This window comes from Terrapene carolina, unplaced genomic scaffold (genome assembly GCF_002925995.2).
Source record: "Terrapene carolina triunguis isolate 2854851 unplaced genomic scaffold, T_m_triunguis-2.0 Scaffold130, whole genome shotgun sequence".
Lineage (NCBI taxonomy): Eukaryota > Metazoa > Chordata > Testudines > Emydidae > Terrapene > Terrapene triunguis.
This window is the reverse complement of record NW_020664481.1, coordinates 19,203,295-19,222,221: the sequence shown is the minus strand read 5'-3', so window position 1 is coordinate 19,222,221 and position 18,927 is coordinate 19,203,295. Positions and strand designations below refer to the sequence as shown.

The window sequence follows — 18,927 nt, the reverse complement described above, 5'->3', positions numbered from 1 at the left end:
GGCTCTACCACTGATCCCACCTTCGACTGGCAAAAGCAAACCCAGCGGTAGACTTACCGTTGCCCATGGCCAGCACCTGCATGTTCTCAAACTCCAAAGTGGTGTAAGCTGGGTCCAAAGCTGCGCTATAATCTGCCATCTCCATGTCTATCAGGGCTTTGGAGAGACGCATTATCATCAGCAAACACGGGCCAGATTGCAGCGATTCCCTCGTCGGAGGTTATTGGCCCCTCAGCCTCCGGCTGCCTTCACTGCGTCCCCTATCTGTTGTCTTTTATTTCAAATATTTCTCTGAAAGGATTTGCTGAGCTTCAAGGCCTATACTCCCCAGAGGGGTGGAGGCAAGAGGCGGGGGGGGTTAATCTTTAATCATCTCACCCACTGGTGAACGCTAAGCTGGATGGTTGGTTTTTTTTTTTTTGGTGGGGCAGCAGTGATTTTGTTGACTGTTTATTATTGAATCTACATGCACTTTGCTGATTTCAGCTTCTGGGCACATGCCGGGGTGGCAGCACTCAGAGAGAGGAGCATTCTCCATGAGTGAAGTACATTCGCTGGGCTATTGATCTTGATGCTTAATTGTTATTATTGGTCTTAATTTTAGCTGAAGTGTAAGAACTTGGAAAAACCCTTCCTGGAGAACGACGTTCTTGCCCTGTTCCCTCCCCTTCCATATCCTCCGGCTTTCTCTCCCTCTTGTCCCCCACACCCTTTTCTCTCTCTCGCTTTCATTTCACAGAAGGTCACTCTAACCGGAATTGCCATTTACACATGGTAACAACATGAGACTTTCATTTTACTTCCCTATAAACCGAGTTTTACAGGGCCAGAGCTCACTATAAACACCTCTCACTCCACAGCCTTTCCCAACAACTTTCAGGGACAGATTTTCAGAAGAGCCAGGCATGCAAAGGTACATGTCAAATGTGAACACAAGTGTGACTCTGGGTGCATTTTGAGCGCATGGTGGATCAGGCATAAAATTGCACTGACATTTTTTTTTGTGCCTAACATTTTTGAAAAATCTCAGCCCGGAAGAGCAGCTCATTTTCCTGTATTTGATTTTCAAGGGCCAATCTGAAAAATCTGCCCTGTGTGTTTGTATTTTAAAAATCCCCCCAGGCATTTTACAATGCAACAGAACTTTATTCTGCAGGGTGTCTTTCTTATATACTATAGCACGCAACACATGCTGTAGAGTTAAGTCCTGATCCAAAGCCCATTGAAATCAATGGGAGATTTTCTATTAACGTCCATGGGCTTTGGATCAGACCTTCAAATAATACAGGACAGTAAGAATGTACATTACAAATGTCAGAAAACAGAGCTTTTTCTTTTTCTTTTTCGGAGCTCCTGGCTTCATCTGCTGCGTGAGGGCTTTATGAGATGCCAGTTTATCCAGGATGTGGCAGTGGTTTGCACTGGGAAGATTTTGTATAATCCACTGTAATTTCCATTGCACAATAACACAAGATCAACAAGTGGAAATCAATTTATCACTTAACAGCATCAGCTGAATTGCATAGAAGGGCCAGTAATTAACGATTAGTGTCAGCTCTCTGTGTAATCAAAACATCCCAGTTTATTTCTCAATCAATGCAGGGCGATTTAGTCTACACACTGCGAGTTAATGGCCCTGAACTAGTTTTGATCACTCTTCACAGGCACACAGGACAGACTGGGTCACGTTGAGTCAAAAAGACTTGACTGATATGAATGGCTTCCCTATGGCAGCTCAACACTGAAATCCTGGGGTCTCAGACTCTGAAATTGTACATGCCATTGGGCTGTGACATTCGACACATGCACGGAAAATCATGGTGATGTCCTCAGCATGGTGATTTGCAAAGTCTGTGCCCCAAGACACTGACAGTCTATATTTGAAGGCACAGACACCACCTATACCCTGAGGCTACTGCTGTATGCTCCATAGGCTACCTTGCTTCCACTTGGTTGCTGGAGGTATGGGAAAGCCCCACATTCCTTTCTTGGGATTGATGTCTAGTGTTCCTTCCCTGGGGTGGGAGCAGGAGGATCATTAAAGATACAAAGGATCCCCCTCTGAACTCACATGGCTGGTATATCACTTCCCCTTCAGCAAGGAGGATTCTGAGCCAGGAATTCATTTGTTTGAAACAATGTGTGTGAGGTGGGGGGGGGGGGTGGAATACAGCCCCTTAACAGCCTCATTCCTGGGATCTCAGTCCCAATCCAGGCTTGGCCAGAGTGATCCCTTTGATTAGATAAATGGTGCAGACACTAAGTCAAATATGTGCAGGATTTGCCATAGTGTCTAGTAAAATATCATAAAAGCATGGCCCATTTTGCTTAGTTCAGCAAAACAAGTCTTTGTTCAACTAGGCTGCTGACTAAATAAGACTGAAATACTTGCTCACTCCCATTAGGTCTGGAGGACGTATGTCAGGGAGGATTCAGAATGCTAGGAATAGAAAATGAAGAGATGGATACGAAAGGTGAGTGGGGGAGATTGAGGGAAATTAGATGGCACAGGAGGCTGGGAACTGTCAACAGGACATAGGAGCCTTTCACCTCTAGGTTGGTGGTGACTGCAATCCACCATTACTGGTGTTTTCAGTTCAGTTCCTCGTGTACAAGGCCCAGATCCTCAAAGACACCTAACTTCCATATCACAAAACCCTTATCTCAGCAGAGAGGTCAAAGACAAGGAGACTACACACTTCCTGCATTCTTGAGGATGGTCACACCAAAGCAGAGATGGGGTACACTACCAGGAATGCTTGATTTTTCTCCCATCAACAATAGACCATCCTACTCATTAGTCAAGTTACCCAAGCTCCAATCTAGTATGAGAAGATTCTCCTCTCCCTGAGAGACTGACAACTTCTCTACTGGGAATTTAGGAGAGATTCCCTTGATGAATCCAGTGGTAACTTGGTGCCTGTGTGATGGCATCTTTGAATGACACACTGACCCATCCTGGGCTAAGCACATAGACCAGGACCACTGAATGGGTGGCCTGAGAGGGGACTCCTTAAAACATTATTTAATGGACAAATCTCTTCCTTTTTAGGCTGATTTGAATTTTTCTGCCCCACTTAGCAGATGTTTCCCTTTTAGTACCAGTCAGAGGGAGGGACAAATTCTGATCTCACTGGTAAAAATCCAGAGCAAATCCACTGACTTCAGAGGAGTAACCCCACACTGGGGCAGAGACAATGCCCTTTGAAGTCACAGGAAATATTCTCATCAACTTCAATGGGTCCAGGATCAGGCCCCTTGACACCAGTGCAGCTGAGAGGAGAATTTGGCCCAGTTTTAGCAAGTAGCAGCAGCTGGAGGAAAGAAGGCAGAAGCTATGGAGGGTTTAAGGGTGGAATCTGGGCTGGACAATGGGTCTCTCCATGTTCTGTCCTGGTGGTGAGAGTCCCGGTGAATGGCAGCGCCACATGCACTGAGCAGAGCCCCAGACAGAATCCAGTTGGTTAGGGAAACTTCCTCCTACCACCCCATCAATCTTTCTCCCCACCTGCCTTCTCAGCACTTCATACTATGTGAGACAGCTGTAATAGGAAACTGTTAGAATTCCAGGAACCGGAATACCCTGCGCATGGGGCAATCATTCAATTTGATCAGAGAGCAGTAAATTTTCCTGTGTTTTTCCTCATACAAGGGTGACATGAGACTAATCCTGCCCCATATACAGACTGACAAGCTTGGCAATTTCACTAAGAGGAAAGGGGATTCCCAGCAAATAAGATACGCGCCTCATTAAATGAGGAGCATGATACCGGGCAATTAATAAACAGGCATGGGAAGGATATAATCATCCTATGTGCATAGAGACAGAGAGAGACACACGAGCGGTCTGTCTGTACCACTTGCACAGAGCCACTGAAGTTATAACATGGCTGTCTTCTGATCCAGTTACAATTTAGACTGTGAACACGACAAGAGTTGAACACAGATGCTTGTCCACGCTGCAGATTGTAACTGGGTCACTTGGCCTGCTTATATGTGTGGCGTGGCTGAGCCCAAAATCTATAACAGGCATATACTGACAATTTTAGATTGTTACTTCTAGTACAAATAAATGTAACAACCCCCTTCTAAATTGCAAGGAAGAATAAGTTTGGAAGAAGGGAAAGGGATGCAGAACTATCTTCACAGTCAGTGGAAGTTGCACCCCATTGAATTTGATGGAGTTATACCAGCAGAGAACATGGCCCCGGCCATATAACCCCCACTGCCCTATCACTAACGTGGAACTTCTTTTGTGCAGATATTCAGGGACATGACCTTTGGCAGCACTTCCATACCTTGTCCTGTCAATGGAGTTATTGAAAGTGGATTGAAAAATCATTGTTGTTCTTTAGGGAGAAAGGAAAACCCCAGTGACTTCTTAAAACACAATCTGTCACCATTCAGAAGCCATAGCCAGATGGGAGGCATGAGAAGCAGTGTGCCTAGTGGTGAGAGCAGCAGCCTGGGCGTTAAGATCCCGTTCTGCTGGCTTACTCTGTGACTTTGAGCAAATCACTTCGCCTCTGTGCTTTGATTTATCATCTGTAAAACAGACAAAGGCTGAAATAATTAATGTTTGTAAAGTGTTTGAGACCATTGGCTGATTGAAGGTATTAGCTGATAGACACGCAAGGCATTTTATTATCCGGTAAGCGCTATCAGTAACAGCGACGGATGCAGGGGAAGCAATTCTTCAGGCCTCTCTTTCCATTCAGCATGGAGTCGGCCTTCCTCACATCCAGGAAGCCTGAGGCCTGTAGTAAGCAGAAGCCATTGGAAGCAGAAAATGATATGGCAGAATAATTTTGTGAGAAATATTGGCTCAAAAGCACTGCATTGAGGCTCCATAATCTGTTGAAAATAGGATTCCAAAGGTGATCTTTAATTCCCCAGGAACCGAAGACACTCTGTCCTGCACTCCCTACAGACCCCAATGGCAATCCCAAGGCACCCTGTTCATTTGCAAGGTTTCCATGCAGAGTCGGATTAGCAGACCAGAAAAAGTGAAGCTTTTTGCTGCTGCAGGAGAGCTAGGTGAAGAGGCATCAGAAAAGGACCGAGGCAAGAGTTACAGCTCTGGGCTGCTGGAAGGAGTGGGAGATGGCATGATGAGTGTTTGCATCCCCAGTCCCACAATTGGAGAGGGAGATGGGTGAGTCCATGAAATCACTCAGCATAGAACCAGGGAGCCCACAGAAAAGTGTGTCCTCAAGTGGTCAGTTGCATTGCTTGTACCTAAAGCAGACCTTGGATCAGAAAGACCTAGAACATTGGTTCCCAAACTTTTTGGCATCATGCCCCCTTTTTAATTTTTGAGGAACCCTCATGCCCCCCACCTCTCCTTTACCATCATCCAACCCCCCTTTTAACTAATTCAATTCATAATTTAAAATTAAAAATAAACACAAAAACTTGGTATAAATATTTTATTTAAAATGAAAAATAAGCACAAATAGTTTTTCTTGGCACAAACATTTAATAAAAATGTAATTTAAAATAATATATAGCATAAACAAAACAAATTTAATGTGAAGGATGATGCTGTATTTTCTTCATGAGTTGGGAAATTCTAGGTTTGAAAGTTGAAAGTGCGCAACGCAAATCGTTTTCGACATCCAGTCGATTCCTTTGTTTCGTTTTTATTATGACTAAACTTGAAAAGCTTTATTCACAGAGGTACGTTGACGAAAACGGAAGAATAATACGTAGTGCTTCTTCTCCAACTTTCGGGTAAATTGGGAAATATTTTATCCAAAATTCCTCCAGGCTTAAGTTTTCGAAAATATCTTTTGCACTTGAATCGTATTTCATTTCGACTGCTTGTTCTTGCAATACTTCTGGCAATGAATCAACATCAATGTTGAACAGATTACGTGCTAATTTATGAACAAGGTTGCCAGAAAAGTTGTCTGGAAAATAGCGGATGAATTCGTCAGCAAGGCAGTCCACATGAAACACAATTTTGTTCTTCGCATCCTCTTTACAAAGTTCTTGGAAACCTTCATTTTCAGTGAGTGATGAAAATGTTGGAAAAGACGAAAAGTTAGGTGTCTGAGCTTGCGTTTGACGTTTCCAAAGCTTGATTTTTCCCGTAAATGCTTTGATGGCATCGTGGCGCACTATAATGTTTGCAGTGTTGTTTTTTTGCAGCTTCAAACTGAGATTGTTCAAAGATTCAAAAATGTCCATGAGGTATGCCAGTGAAAGTTGAAACGTTTTTCTGTTGCTCGAGGAAAATTTCCACTTCGTCTTTCAGTTCGAATAATCTCGAAAGCATGTTCCCTTTGGAAAGCCATCGTACCTCCATCTGAAACAAAAGAATTTTATGATCCGCTCCCAAATCTGCGCAAAGAGCTGCAAAAAGTCTCGTATTTAAAGCGCTGTTCTTCACAAAATTGACAACTTTGATGGCCAAATTCAATGAGTCATGTAGGTCATCTGGAAGGGTTTTAGTAGCCAATGCTTGTCTGTGTATGATGCAGTGAGTCGTGGTTATGTCTGGACTTTTTTTCTTTCTCCAATGTCACAAATCCAGAGCGAGAGCCAAACATCGCTGGTGCACCGTCTGTGCATACACCAACCAGTTTTTCCCATGAAAGTCCATTTTCTTCAAAAAAGTCAGAAACCATTTTCATAACATCAGAAGCCTTTGATGTGGTCGTCAATTCCTTCGAAAAAAGCAGTTCTTCTTTCACAGTTCCATCGTTAATGAATCGAACATAGACAAGCAACTGATAGCATTGTGCTACATAAGTGGTATCATCACACTGAATTGCGAAAAAAGGAGAAGCTTTCACTGCCTCCACAACTTGAAGTTTTAGATCTTTCGCCATGTCATCGATGCGACGTTTCACGGAATTGTCGGAAAGCGAAATTTCCGATATTTTTTTCTTGCTTTTGGCACCAAGCATAATATCAGCTGCTTTCAACAAGCAAGGCTTCACAAGAGTTTCTCCTATTATGTGCGTTTTCTTGGCTTTAGCGATGAGCAATGACAGTTCTTAAGATGCTTCTACCACTTTGGCCGACGCTTGATGAAAAGCGCCAGTAGTGTCCAGCTTCATGCATTTTAAATTTTGAAGTTTAGCAGCAAAAAACTCTTGGTTTGTCTTTCAAAACACTGTGGTTCTTTGTCAAGTGTCGCTCAAGACGACTAGGACTCAAGGCATCATTGCTGAGAACTGCATGTCATATTATGCATTGAGGATGATGGATCCCATTTTTTTCCATGACGGTGAAACCGTACTTAATGTAGTCTTCATTGTACTTCCTTTTCTTAATCGCGGCCATAATATACTAATAAAAAAAATCTATAAAAATATTTTTTTGGATTTGTGAATAATAACGGACGCAAGTTAATTTGAGTTATCGTGAACGTTTATTTACTTCTACTATTATGTACGGATGCGTGCTGCCCTATATATACCCCACCACCAGTCCGGCAAGTAGCCAGTCTTGCACGGTGAGTGGTGGAGGTAACCACTCCCACGATAGAACAGTCTCGAACACTCTCGCTAGCAAGCTAAGAAGTTTTAAAAAGTTCCATTGCTTTCTACATCATTCTTCGGCCTCCCCACCAACCGAAACGGCACTCCTACATGTCGAAAGGCAAAAAAATAAAAAATATTTGCATTTTCTGGTATGAAATTTGAAAATATTGCAGTTATATACTTTTATTTATAGTTGTATTTTTATTATTATTGTACTTTATGTTATACCTTTATTCTTGTCTACTTATATTCATAATCAAAAACGAGAAGATTGTTAATACTTTATTGTAGTTAAATAATATAGGCCTGTAATTGGACAATTTTATGAATAGTTATTATTATGTATACAGAATATGTATAATGTATTGTCTGTTGGGCTATTAAATAAATAAGTAAAATAAATAAATAAATAAAAAATTTACGCTGATAAAAAAATATTTTCTTTATGAAAATTTCACAGCCTCGCGCCCCCTTTGGAATTTCTTCACGCCCCCTCAGGGGGGCGCACCCCCCAGTCTGGGAACCGATGACCTAGAAAAAACATTCTTAAGATCCCTGGTGAAGTTTTGCCAAAGCAGCAGGTAGGGCTGCAGCCACATGGTTTGGAGTGAGTAGTACCTGGAACATTGCATCTCAAACACATACAAGTTTCCAGTAATCAGCCAGGCTTCACCTTCAAGATCTGTTTTTCAGCTGGGCCTCCCCCTGGCCTCTAGTTTTTCATGCACAATGTTGTACCCACAACAATTTCAAGCCCAAATGGCATTAACTGGATATCTAAGATCCTGAATTACACCTTCAGGCCTAGAGCTAGAAATCTAGTTGCTACAATTTGCCTGAATAATTCATAGCTGGTGCAAATGTAGAGGCCATTTCTAAACATTTCGGCCTACATTCTCCAGGCCTCCACTGTGACCAAAGTGGCTTTGTCATGAGTGTATGTAAACCAGAGCTGGGTTCAAACCCAAAATGCTGGGTCTGAACCCACCCCAAATTTTGGAAAAGTTCTGTACTGGATCTGTACTGTGAAAGTTTTGTACTGTGAAGCTGGGACGTGTGTTTATTGCCACATTGAATGTCATCAACAAATCTCTCTCTCTCTCTGTCTGATCTTTCAGTCTCTCATTCACCAAATGAGCTGAGGGAGAAGCGCAAACCGCCTGAGTTACAAGCTAAAGAACAAAAGTCCTGGGGAAATAACGTCACATAGTCATCTCCACACCCGGAAAGGTCCCTTCTGCTTTTCTCCCTTTGAAATTTCAAATTCCAGTTTGTGGACAAAGTCCTGTCTATCTGAGAATATAGATCTCCGACCACTGACCAAACTCCATTCCAAGCAACTACCTAGTTATGCTTTTTCCCTGCCTCGCAGTCTCTTCTGTTCACTCGTTGAGTCTGCTGGGATCGTACTGAAACTCTCACCAGAACGGTTGCGCACATACAAAGTGGATTTCCACATTTTCGTCTTAATCTAACAGCTTCCTTTCAAAGTTGGGAATGGGGAAGAAGATGCTGATCATCTGTAATAAACCAGGTAGGACCCTTATCACCTGCAATTCCTGTGCGCAGCCATTATGAACAGAAAAAGAGAAGAGAAAACAAGGGCTCCCATTGTGCTTATACTAGCCATTTTAGGTCATTACTTAAATTTTAAAAAAGGCTATTTAAAAGGGTACAGAAAGCAACAGGCAGAATTAGCTCTTGGAAGCAAAGGCACTTCATGTGGTTAACTGATAACTCCAGCTAGCCTCCTCACTCTCTCGTTTCCCCAATTCGGCTGAACTTACTTGCATGCTAATCATTTCTCGGCCTGTTTATTCTGCATTAAAAAATTAACAGAGAATAGTTTACTGCATGACTTGCTCACACACAAACCCTGCAAGCTAGCAGGCAGGCTTTAAACCCTTATGCAAGACTTTGGGGTCCAGCACTGAATCTGGGCATCTAGAGAGATTATTTTTTTAAAGAACAGTTTTTCTAAAGTCAATATAAATTTCCCCCCCTTCCATGCCCTGAGTATATTTGCTCTGTGGCTGTTTCCAAATGGGAAAGATAAAGCCAAGGGCTTCTATTTTGTCATACTTTTTGTAAACAGGGATATTTTGGCCACATTGTCAAATCCCATTTGCCTTTTGTCGGAATTTGTCCCATAAACAATTACAGAGCAGAGTTTTCTGTGTGTTAATAAGCAGCTCTGAGGAATTTGTCTGGAGTCAGTCCGGGGCGCAGAGAGCTATAGTTCTCTAGCCAATTGAAACAAGCATCAGGTAAAGAGCTGGTGTAGATCTAGGGTGACCAGACAGCAAGTTTGAAACATCGGGACGGGGGTGGTGGGTAATATGTGCCTATGTAAGAAAAAGCTCCAAAAATCGGGACCGTCCCTATAAAATCGGAACATCTGGTCACCCTATGTAGATCAGTTGACATACAGCAGCTGAGGCTCTGGCCCAGTAACATTTCCTGGAAATATTCTTGACAGGTGGGAGAAGTCTCCAGGGAGCTGTAAGGTTCAGCAGAATTAATTAGAGGTCTATTGTCCCCTTGATCTCCACACATAACTCACACTAGGACATATATATGGCATCATGAGGAGGATAAACTGACCTCTAAGGCATAATCTGAAAGCTACATAGTCTGTGAAGTGGTGAAAGTGACGAGTAAGAACAACAACAGACTCCGACTCCTAGAGTAGCCCCAGTATTTAAATTCCTAGGAATTATCTGTAGATCTGGTCTTGGCACCTGGGCCAGTTGTTTCTGGGGGCTGGTGTTTACAGGAGATGATGCCATGCCTGCATTGCCTGGGGATGGCATATTGCACGTTTAGGCAGCCACGTCAGACTGGTTGCTGGGCCCCATGGGGGCCCACACATTGTGGCAGATATGCCTTTACTTGTGCATTTTGTAACATGTTGCCTGCTAACAGGAATTTGGGGCTTGATCAGGGCACAACAAACTAAACACACTGCAAGGTGCTTTAATCAACCTTGTGCTAGTTCACCACTGCAGACAAGAGGAGTTCTCTGAAAATGTCTAAACCCAGGAAAAATCAGTCAGACTTGCCCATAAAATGTGCTCTGCTGCCAAGGATCCACTGGGAATGGTTTAGGGTATCGAGTATTCCAAAGCACTTGGAACATGTGGAATAAGACATGCTTGGGAGTAGGGAAAAGATTCCACTAAATCTCCATCCACATATTTGAACTGGAAGCTGCAAAGGACATTCTCAGAGAGCCTGAGCTAATTAAAGGAACCATAATAAACAGCTGCCATGCAAAACGGATAGGGAAAGAGAACCGTCAACACTTAGATAGACACACAGACCGTTTAAACTTATCCCACTATAAGATTAACCCTTACAGTGCCTTTCATCCCAGGATCTCAAAGGGCTTTATTAATGCCGACAAAGCCTCTAAACACCCCCAGGAAGTAGTTATTGTTACTGCCATTTGTTTGTTTGGTTGAAAGGGCCAGAATGAAGTGGTGTAAGTCTGGAGCCAGATTCTTCCAAGAGCTCTGCACCCAGCAGGAAATAGTGGAGAACCCACACTTTTCTCCTCCCCATGGGAGCTACAGAATGCTGAATGCACAAAAATCTAGTCCTTAATGTGCAAAATTCAGCAAAAAAGCATCCCCCGGTTGAGCACAGCTCTGATTCCAAGGTCTGAAATGACCCTAGCAGTAATACCCTTCACTGAGCAGCACTTATGTGAGCTGTGGGACTCCTGTTGGGAGATAAATGCCACCCATTCTGACTCAGGGAATCCCTGCTTAGCATACAGCTCACCAGACACAGCGAGGGCCTTGCCACTAGTCCCTGCAGGCCATTTGCAGTTCATTTAGGTTTCATTTGCTTATACTTCATGTTCATTATACACACATGAAAAAGCTCCTGGATAATTCCAGCCAGTGGAGCGATACCCAGAATCGCTGCTGTCAGAGGAGGAGAATTGCCAAAATCAACAAAGGTTACAAAGCAATTTTTTTTGCAAAACAATTCCTCAGAACGACCTGCCTGCTGGAAAGGGACCTGAGTCACTGTTGGTACCATTTGCATCATCCACTGCCAGGACTGGGAAATGGACCGATGGGGCTAATTGCAAGGGATCATAAGAGATGGTAAACTGCTCCGAAGCCCAAATGGATTAGGAGCTGGGGCTGTGTGGGAAAGTAGGAGATCCACTGACCACTATGTTCTGCTGAGAATCTCAGTCCTAGCATGGACAAGGAAAGAGTAGATAAAGTCACTGCTTAGATAGTAGATTTCCCAAAGGACAAAAAGCATCTTCCTGAAACAAAAGCCTTCCTGATGGATGTCCCGCACAGGATAGCATGGCAGACCTCTTCTGGGCATTGGGCCGTTCACTCTAGACCTGTCAAATGGAGTTAATCCATTAGTGGAGTCCCTCAGCTGGGGCCCAGAAATGCTTTGGATGCATCCTACATCTTCACACAACTGAGACTAAAAAATGAGACCTCCATGGTTCATAGACAGCGGCCGCAGTAGCAGCTCACCCAGTTGAACTAAACATCAGCCTCTCCCTGTCTGAGCCAATAAGGAGCTGTAATGAACTAGTCTCAGCTGGAAGAGCCTCTTTGCTCATGCGAGAGGAAGGTTGGTCTTATGGTGGTGGTGGTGGGCGTTCTGGACAGGGATTCAGGAGAGCTAGGTTCAATTCCTGGCACTACATGGACTCCCTGTGTAACTTTGGGAAAGTCACTTAATCTCTCTGTGCCTCAGTTCCCCATCTGTAAGACTTCATTTAAAATGTGTGGGGTACTCAGGTACTGCAAGGATGGGGCCACTCAGAAGGACAGATTGATCTGACACATTCCACCACATGACTCCATGGGGCCACAACCACAAACGTCTTTCTTAACTACAGTTTCTGCCTTGTACCATAATTTATCCTGCTAGTGTAATGCCATGCCATGCCCTGGGTGGGTTGTTGGCAATGCGGATCAAACCTGTGACTTCTGGGTCATAAGTATGAACTTCTCTGCCTGAGCTAAAAGACCCAGCTCTAGTCTATTGAAGGCCTCCCAATACTGGGTAACATCTGCCACGTGTTTGTTTTCATGTTGCTACTTGTTTATGTGAGACAATCTTTTAGATATCCTGGGCCCAGGCCATGGAGCGCCTTGAAGATAGGGACCAAGACCTGGAACTTGATGTGGTATTCTATGGGAAGCCAGTTTAAGGAGCAGAGGACAGGGAGGGTCATATGCTATGGTAGCCTGTGTCTATGGGTACGTCTATACTACCCGCTGGATCGGCGGGTAGTGTTCGATGTATCGGGGATCGATTTATCGCGTCTCAGCTGGACGCGATAAATCGATCCCCGAATGAACGCCCGTACTCCACCTCGGCAGGAGGAGTAAGCGGAGTCGATGGGGGAGCCGCGGCAGTCGACTCGCCGCCGTGAGGACGGCCAGGTAAGTCGAACTAAGATACTTCGACTTCAGCTGAAGTTGCATATCTTAGTTCGAACCCCCCCGCTAGTGTAGCCCAGGCCTAAGAGAAGATGTGCTACGGCGTTCTGTACCGCTCTTTCTATTATCCAAGATGGTAGAAGGCTCGTCAAACTCTGTCTGTGGCCCAGCCACGACTACAGGTGTACAGAGCCCCCACTGAGTGAGCCTAGGTTACACTAGCACCATGATACTGAACAGTATTTCATCTCTTAACACCACATCCATCTTCTCCAACCATTCCCAGCAGAAATGACATTGTGCTATTTGCTGTTCAAAGCCTCTTTGTATTAGTTTGACACCAAAAACACCTGAAGATTTCATGTGCAGTTTGGGGCATCCCAATACAAGATACAATGATGGGGAAATTGTAAAGGATCCAAAAAAGAGCAAGAAAGGGTCTGATGGGAACTGAGAACTGTTCAGAAATATTTGAAGTATCAAGGAGGGAGCAGAATTGTGTAAGTGGAGGAATAGATTGACAGAACTAGAGCAAAAGGGAAAATCAGGCTGGACATTAAAAAAAAGTCTCAAAAGTGAGATTCTGGGATAATCCTGGTTTCTGGAGTTGGTAAAAAATAGACAACACCCCAGGCACTCTTCCACATAGGCAGATACACTGGATGACCTCATATTTCCTGCTCCTAATATTTCTGATTCTCTCATTGAAGAAAGATGTCATCTATGTAATGTTAGGGCACAAGAGTCACCAATAACTCCATAACACGAGAGGTTTATAATCCAAACAGACTCAGTCACATTAACAACAGATGTGGATGCTGTAGCGCCATCTGGCTAACTTCCAAGATAACGCACGTCACCACAAATCATTAGTTCCCCTTTAAGCTGAACCCGGAACTCAAAGGCAGAATAACATTATTATTTATCACAATTGGTTCCCCCAGCACCCTGGGCTAATGGCCTCTTCTGTCATAAAAGCATTAAAATATATTATGACCATAAACTGCATAAATTGAGTCAACTAAATGTTTCAAACACCGAAGCCATGAACTTTTCTAAATCAATCATCAACAGATAAAGAATGCAATGATTAACTGGGTATAACTCCCAGTACAAGTGCCCCCAAAGCAGGTTTCATCAAAACATGCTGGCAGAGGATGACTTTATCTAGAGAGATGGCGGACAGGGCAGAGACCTGGCTGCTTCTCAGAAGCAGAGGCATGTGTCAGAAGAAGAAACAAGATGGGAATGTTTTACAAAAACACATCCCTCCATAATTTCTTTCTCTCTTGTTTGATTCAAATGGATTTTAGTGCCAGTGAAAAGGGGGAAACTGCTAGCTCTGCAGACTGGAACCCTTTAGCCAAAGGACAGGCACAAAACTGAACACGAGCTGCAGCTGCAGTGTGGGCAATGCAGGCAACCCTGACCTGAGAGACTGCCTCTATGGAGAATGGGGAGTTCAATCTCCGTGCCCCATTCAATCCTTGGCCTCTCTTCTGAGGGTGCCAACAAACCAGGAATTGCACTGCAGACTATCAACCCATCTCACAAAAGGCATCAAAAATTGTTCGATGGCAGTGACTACAGAACCAATATCTTTTATGGGGTGTTGTGGAGATCGATCTATCTATCCTAATCTAAGAACTTACACCATGTGCGTTGGTTGGCGTAGTGTCAGTCTTGGATTCATGTGCCTTGCGGTCTACAAAATGTCAGAATTAAGTTCCGGGATGTTGCTAGGAAGTGTTGTAGGCGGGAGGAGTGCAGAGCCCCGGTCTGGGATTTACCTAGCACTGTCTGGGGGAAAACTAATTTTTCCCTAGTGAGCTATAAGTGAAATCACAAGGAGTCCCAAGCTAGTTAGTTCAGACTTGGCTAGCTAGGAGTTTGCGTATGTGACACTCACCAGGCTTCCTGACCGTAGGGCTGTCCCTGTGCAGCTTGCATAGGGCGTAAAGGGCTAATAAAAATAATCCCATCATCACCTACTTTGTCTCTGACTTCAAAAGGGATTTGGCCAGTTTCAGCCTATGAAGTTTGCATCTGGAGAGTCTGATATTCCCAAGACTAAGAGCGTCCAACTTGGTTCCTAAAACATCTGTCTCTGCTCCATATGGACAGAGCTAGAGGGGATTTTAGTGCATGTGGTGGTAGTGGCACGGCTCAGCAGAGCAGGGAGACCCTGAGAATGGAGCAGCACTTTACACCGATGTCAGGGTATAGAGAGAGTTAGACACCACCCAGTGACTTGCAGGCGAAGGGTTGAAGCTTTGTCTCTCAGCACATGATGCCAGGCTTCATTAAAGGTACATCAGCCAGGAGAACAAGTTTCCCAGTAGCTTCAGTGGGAGTTTGTTTGGGCCCTAAATGAGGACTGAGCTCTAGAGTTCTCCTCTGTCTTGGCTGGAACTGGGTGCCCTCTGCTTTCCACCCTGGGCCTATAGGGGTACGTCTACGTTGTAGCTTGGAGTGAGCCTCCCAGCCCGGGTAGACAGACTCATGCTAGCGTGGCTCGAGGCAGCATGCTAAAATTAGCAGTGTGGATGCTGCAGCTCAAGCTGCAGCTTGGGCTCTCAACCTCCCCAACCTCCTAGGCTTGGGAGCCCACGTTCCTGCCCAAGCCACAACAGCCACACAGCTATTTTTAGTGAGCTAGCTCAAGCCCTGCTAGCACAAGGTTCTCCACCCAGTGCACATACCATGGGAGACTGGCTAGAGGTAACCCCTTTGATTGCATTTATTTGACCCTCCCCCAGAGTCCTGTGGGTTGTTTGCCTTCCTCTGCCCACCAGCTTCTGGGCCTGGAGTTCTGTGTAGGGTTTGGCCCAGATTGAGCGCAGGACCCTGAATGGCAAGGTTCCTGACCCCGAGTCGTCGGCAGACAGGAAGAATGCTCTGGCGACAAGAGGAGGTGTGTAGGTGAGGAGAGCTGAGCAAACAACCGGGAGGATTGCTAAGTCTCAATTCAAAAGTGAGTTTCGCTTCAACAACGTTCCCATCCTCTTCCCTTTCAGCAAACATCCCAGCCCATGGGCATTATAGAGGGAGTGTGACGGAGTCTCTCAGGCGTTCTCCACCCCCTGCTGGAGATGTTCGCACCCTAACAACACTCTGCTCAAGATGAACCCACTGACTCAGACTGGGCTACCAACAAAACTTAGTCATCTAGTGGCCTAGAAGGGCCAGGAGGAGACGCTGACCAATCAGGAGCCAGCAGGCCAGTTAAGAAGGCTTGCCTGCTGCCTCTCAGGACAAGCGTGGGGTAAGACTGGGACAGAGGCGGAGCGCTCACTGCTAACCCAGAATGCCAGGGCCAGGTCAGGTCCTTGCTTTCAAGCACGGCAACCAAGCATATGCCTTTGATGTTTGTTTGTTGAACATACAGGCAGCCAAATTCTGTGTTTGTAACTGCGTAGGGCCTGACACTGAATTTACGGCCCAGGCTGCCCTGCTCCGAGCAGGCAGCCACAACTTGTGGGGTAAGGCAGGGAGAGTCTGCAGTACCAGGCCTGGCCCAACAAGGCATGCTGTGGACCAGCCGCACCTGTGAAAAAGAGAAAGTCCCACCTCGCAGGTGCATTTTCCACACAGTCAGCTGGGGTTGAATTCTGCAGCCTTGGGTCGGCTGAAAAGCGAGCAGCTTCCAGTTTACACTGTGTTCCTACAACTTCTGTGCCCCTCGGGTTGGTGTGAGGATGTTTTTCCGTGCACCCAGGGGAGAAGAGGCCCCTTGTTACTCAAACACATTCTCCTAACAAAACGCCACCTTATGTGAGGAGATGCTGTGACTACACGCATCATGGCATGTCACCTTGAAACGATACATGTTCACCTGAAATGGGAGACCCACTTGGCAGGACTTGTGATGTCCAAGTAGAGTCCCCGATTTCTGCTATGCAGAAATGGAATCCTAACAAGTCCCTGCTTGGCTGACCAGGGTCCCTGGTGGTTTGATACCTTTGTATTGCTATTCCTAGCAGTCCCTCCGTTCCCGAGCAGCAGAGACATCACGGACCCCACAATGTAGGCCATGATCTCACTGCACAGTTCACCCTCAAGAGGCAAAATGCATCACAGAGTAATCAGGGACGTCTTTGCCTACACTGCAGCTGCCAGTGAATCGCCAAGCCTGGCCAGACAGACTTGCACTAGTGGGGCTTGAGATAGCAGGCTAAAAATAGCTGTGTGCGGCAGAGACTTGGGCTAGAGACCAGAGCTCTAGCCTAGGGGGTCGGGTGGGTAGCCTGAGTCACTGCCAGAGTGGTAACGGCCACACGGCTATTCTTAGCATGCTAGCTTGAACCGTGCTAGCATGAGTCTGTCTACATGGGCTGGCAGGCTCGCGCCCAGCTGCAGTGTAGACAGACCCTTGCAGGCCTGAAATAGGATCAGTAACATGGGGGTGAATCCTTTGAGGTCCTAAACCTATTTTTCAGTCACTTTACATAAGGGAGAATGCCTTAGTCCCAGGTACTCCGGATGAGTAGGAAATGCAGGCTACTTCTGGCCAGTGGCAGGGGGACCGACAATTCAATACAGGTTCCAAGCAGTAGCCTAGTGACTGGGATAACAGGGCTGTGGCACTAGATTCAGGCCCTGCTCCAGGGACTTCAGGGTAACAGAGAATTCAGTGCTGGCTGCCAGGAGCGCCGCCAGCTTTTTTGCCGCCCCAGGCGGCGGAAAGTCCTGCCCCCGAAATGCCGCCGCCGACAGAGGCGGCAGAAGGTCCCGCCCCCAAAATGCCACCCCCAACAGAGGCAGCGGAAGGTCCCGCCCCTGAAATATCGCCGACAACCGGGGTGGCCGAAGATCCGGCCGCTGCGGTCGCCGCCCCCCAAATGTTAGCGCCCTAGGCGACCGCTTACGTCGCCTAATGGTTTGCGCCGGCCCTGCTGGCTGCAGCAGTTCTGGTCACCCATAAACAGCTGGCAAAATATAATGGGCAGATGTGGGCTGAGGAGAAATGTTGGATTGGGAGATTCTTAAACCAGAACAGTGCCATGATAGTTACACACGAGGTACCTGAGAGGCAGAACCCCCCTGCCTAGCCCTGAAGGATCCCTTACTGCGCTGACCCCGAGGGATGTTTTCCCAAAGCCACTGCCCAGGAGTTTTCTCGGTGCTCTCCTGTTCTCTCTGGTGGGGGTTTCAGAGCAGTCCGGCATGTGGACAGCAGGTGGGGGGGAGGGTCATTAGCACAGCTCTGCTGAATTCATCTGGATGAACTTTCACAACACCTGCTATGAAAATACCATTCTTTCCCCACTCGGCTGACTGTAAAGTTAAAGACCTAGTACCAGTACCTGGCGTCTCCTGGAGCAAGTTATATCTGCTGCCATTCATTTTCCAGAGGATCCGTTGGGCCCCAGGAAGAAGCTAGAGCAGTCTCACCCCCAGGCAGGGATTTCTACCCAGCAAGCACCACAAGGGCTGTGAACAAGGAGCCATGTTCAGCGCAAGTAACCGGGAGGCCAGCCGGAGTGTGGGCTGCAGGGATAAGCTAATCTCTTAATGCTGGTCACAATGAGATTTGATTGGAAGCAGGAGTTCATGCAATGGAGTTACAGCTTTTAAAGAGTTCTGACAAATGCTCGAACATGAATATAAGGTGGCCCAAGCTCTGCACTCTGCGACCATGCCCCTAGGTGTGCCCTGTGCTTCTGGGCCACCTTTTCAAAGTCTCCTAACCCTGGCCTCTGATCTGGCACCCACGTATCTGCACACACACAGCTGCAGCTTCTGGGGGTGTACAACCGTGTGTGCAAATGCAGAGGCTGCTTATGAAAACATGCCACACTGCGTTTAGCAAAATGACTCGGTGTGAGTCTGTCTCTGCAAGGTAAGGGGGAAGCGAAAGGCCTTTATTAGAAAATGTGTCTGTACAAACATCCATAATAAAATACCTTGATACAACAACCTGTGCTTGAGTCTCCTGTGCTACACAGAGGGGCACAAGTTCCACAGACCCCATTACAAAAGGATAGGGAGTGATGTAATAA

At 45.9% G+C, this 18,927-nt stretch overlaps 1 protein-coding gene across 1 annotated transcript in view; it reads right to left on the bottom strand.

Annotated features, from left to right (window-relative positions):
• HNF4A (hepatocyte nuclear factor 4 alpha) overlaps nucleotides 1-260 on the bottom strand; it is a 33,815-nt gene extending 33,555 nt beyond the window's left edge. The window contains exon 1 of the mRNA XM_024206961.1: nucleotides 58-260. Within this exon, the coding sequence (XP_024062729.1) occupies nucleotides 58-178 (121 nt within the window). The 5' untranslated portion in view covers nucleotides 179-260. The remainder of the gene's footprint in view (nucleotides 1-57) is intronic.
• Between the last annotated feature and the right edge of the window lie 18,667 nt (nucleotides 261-18,927).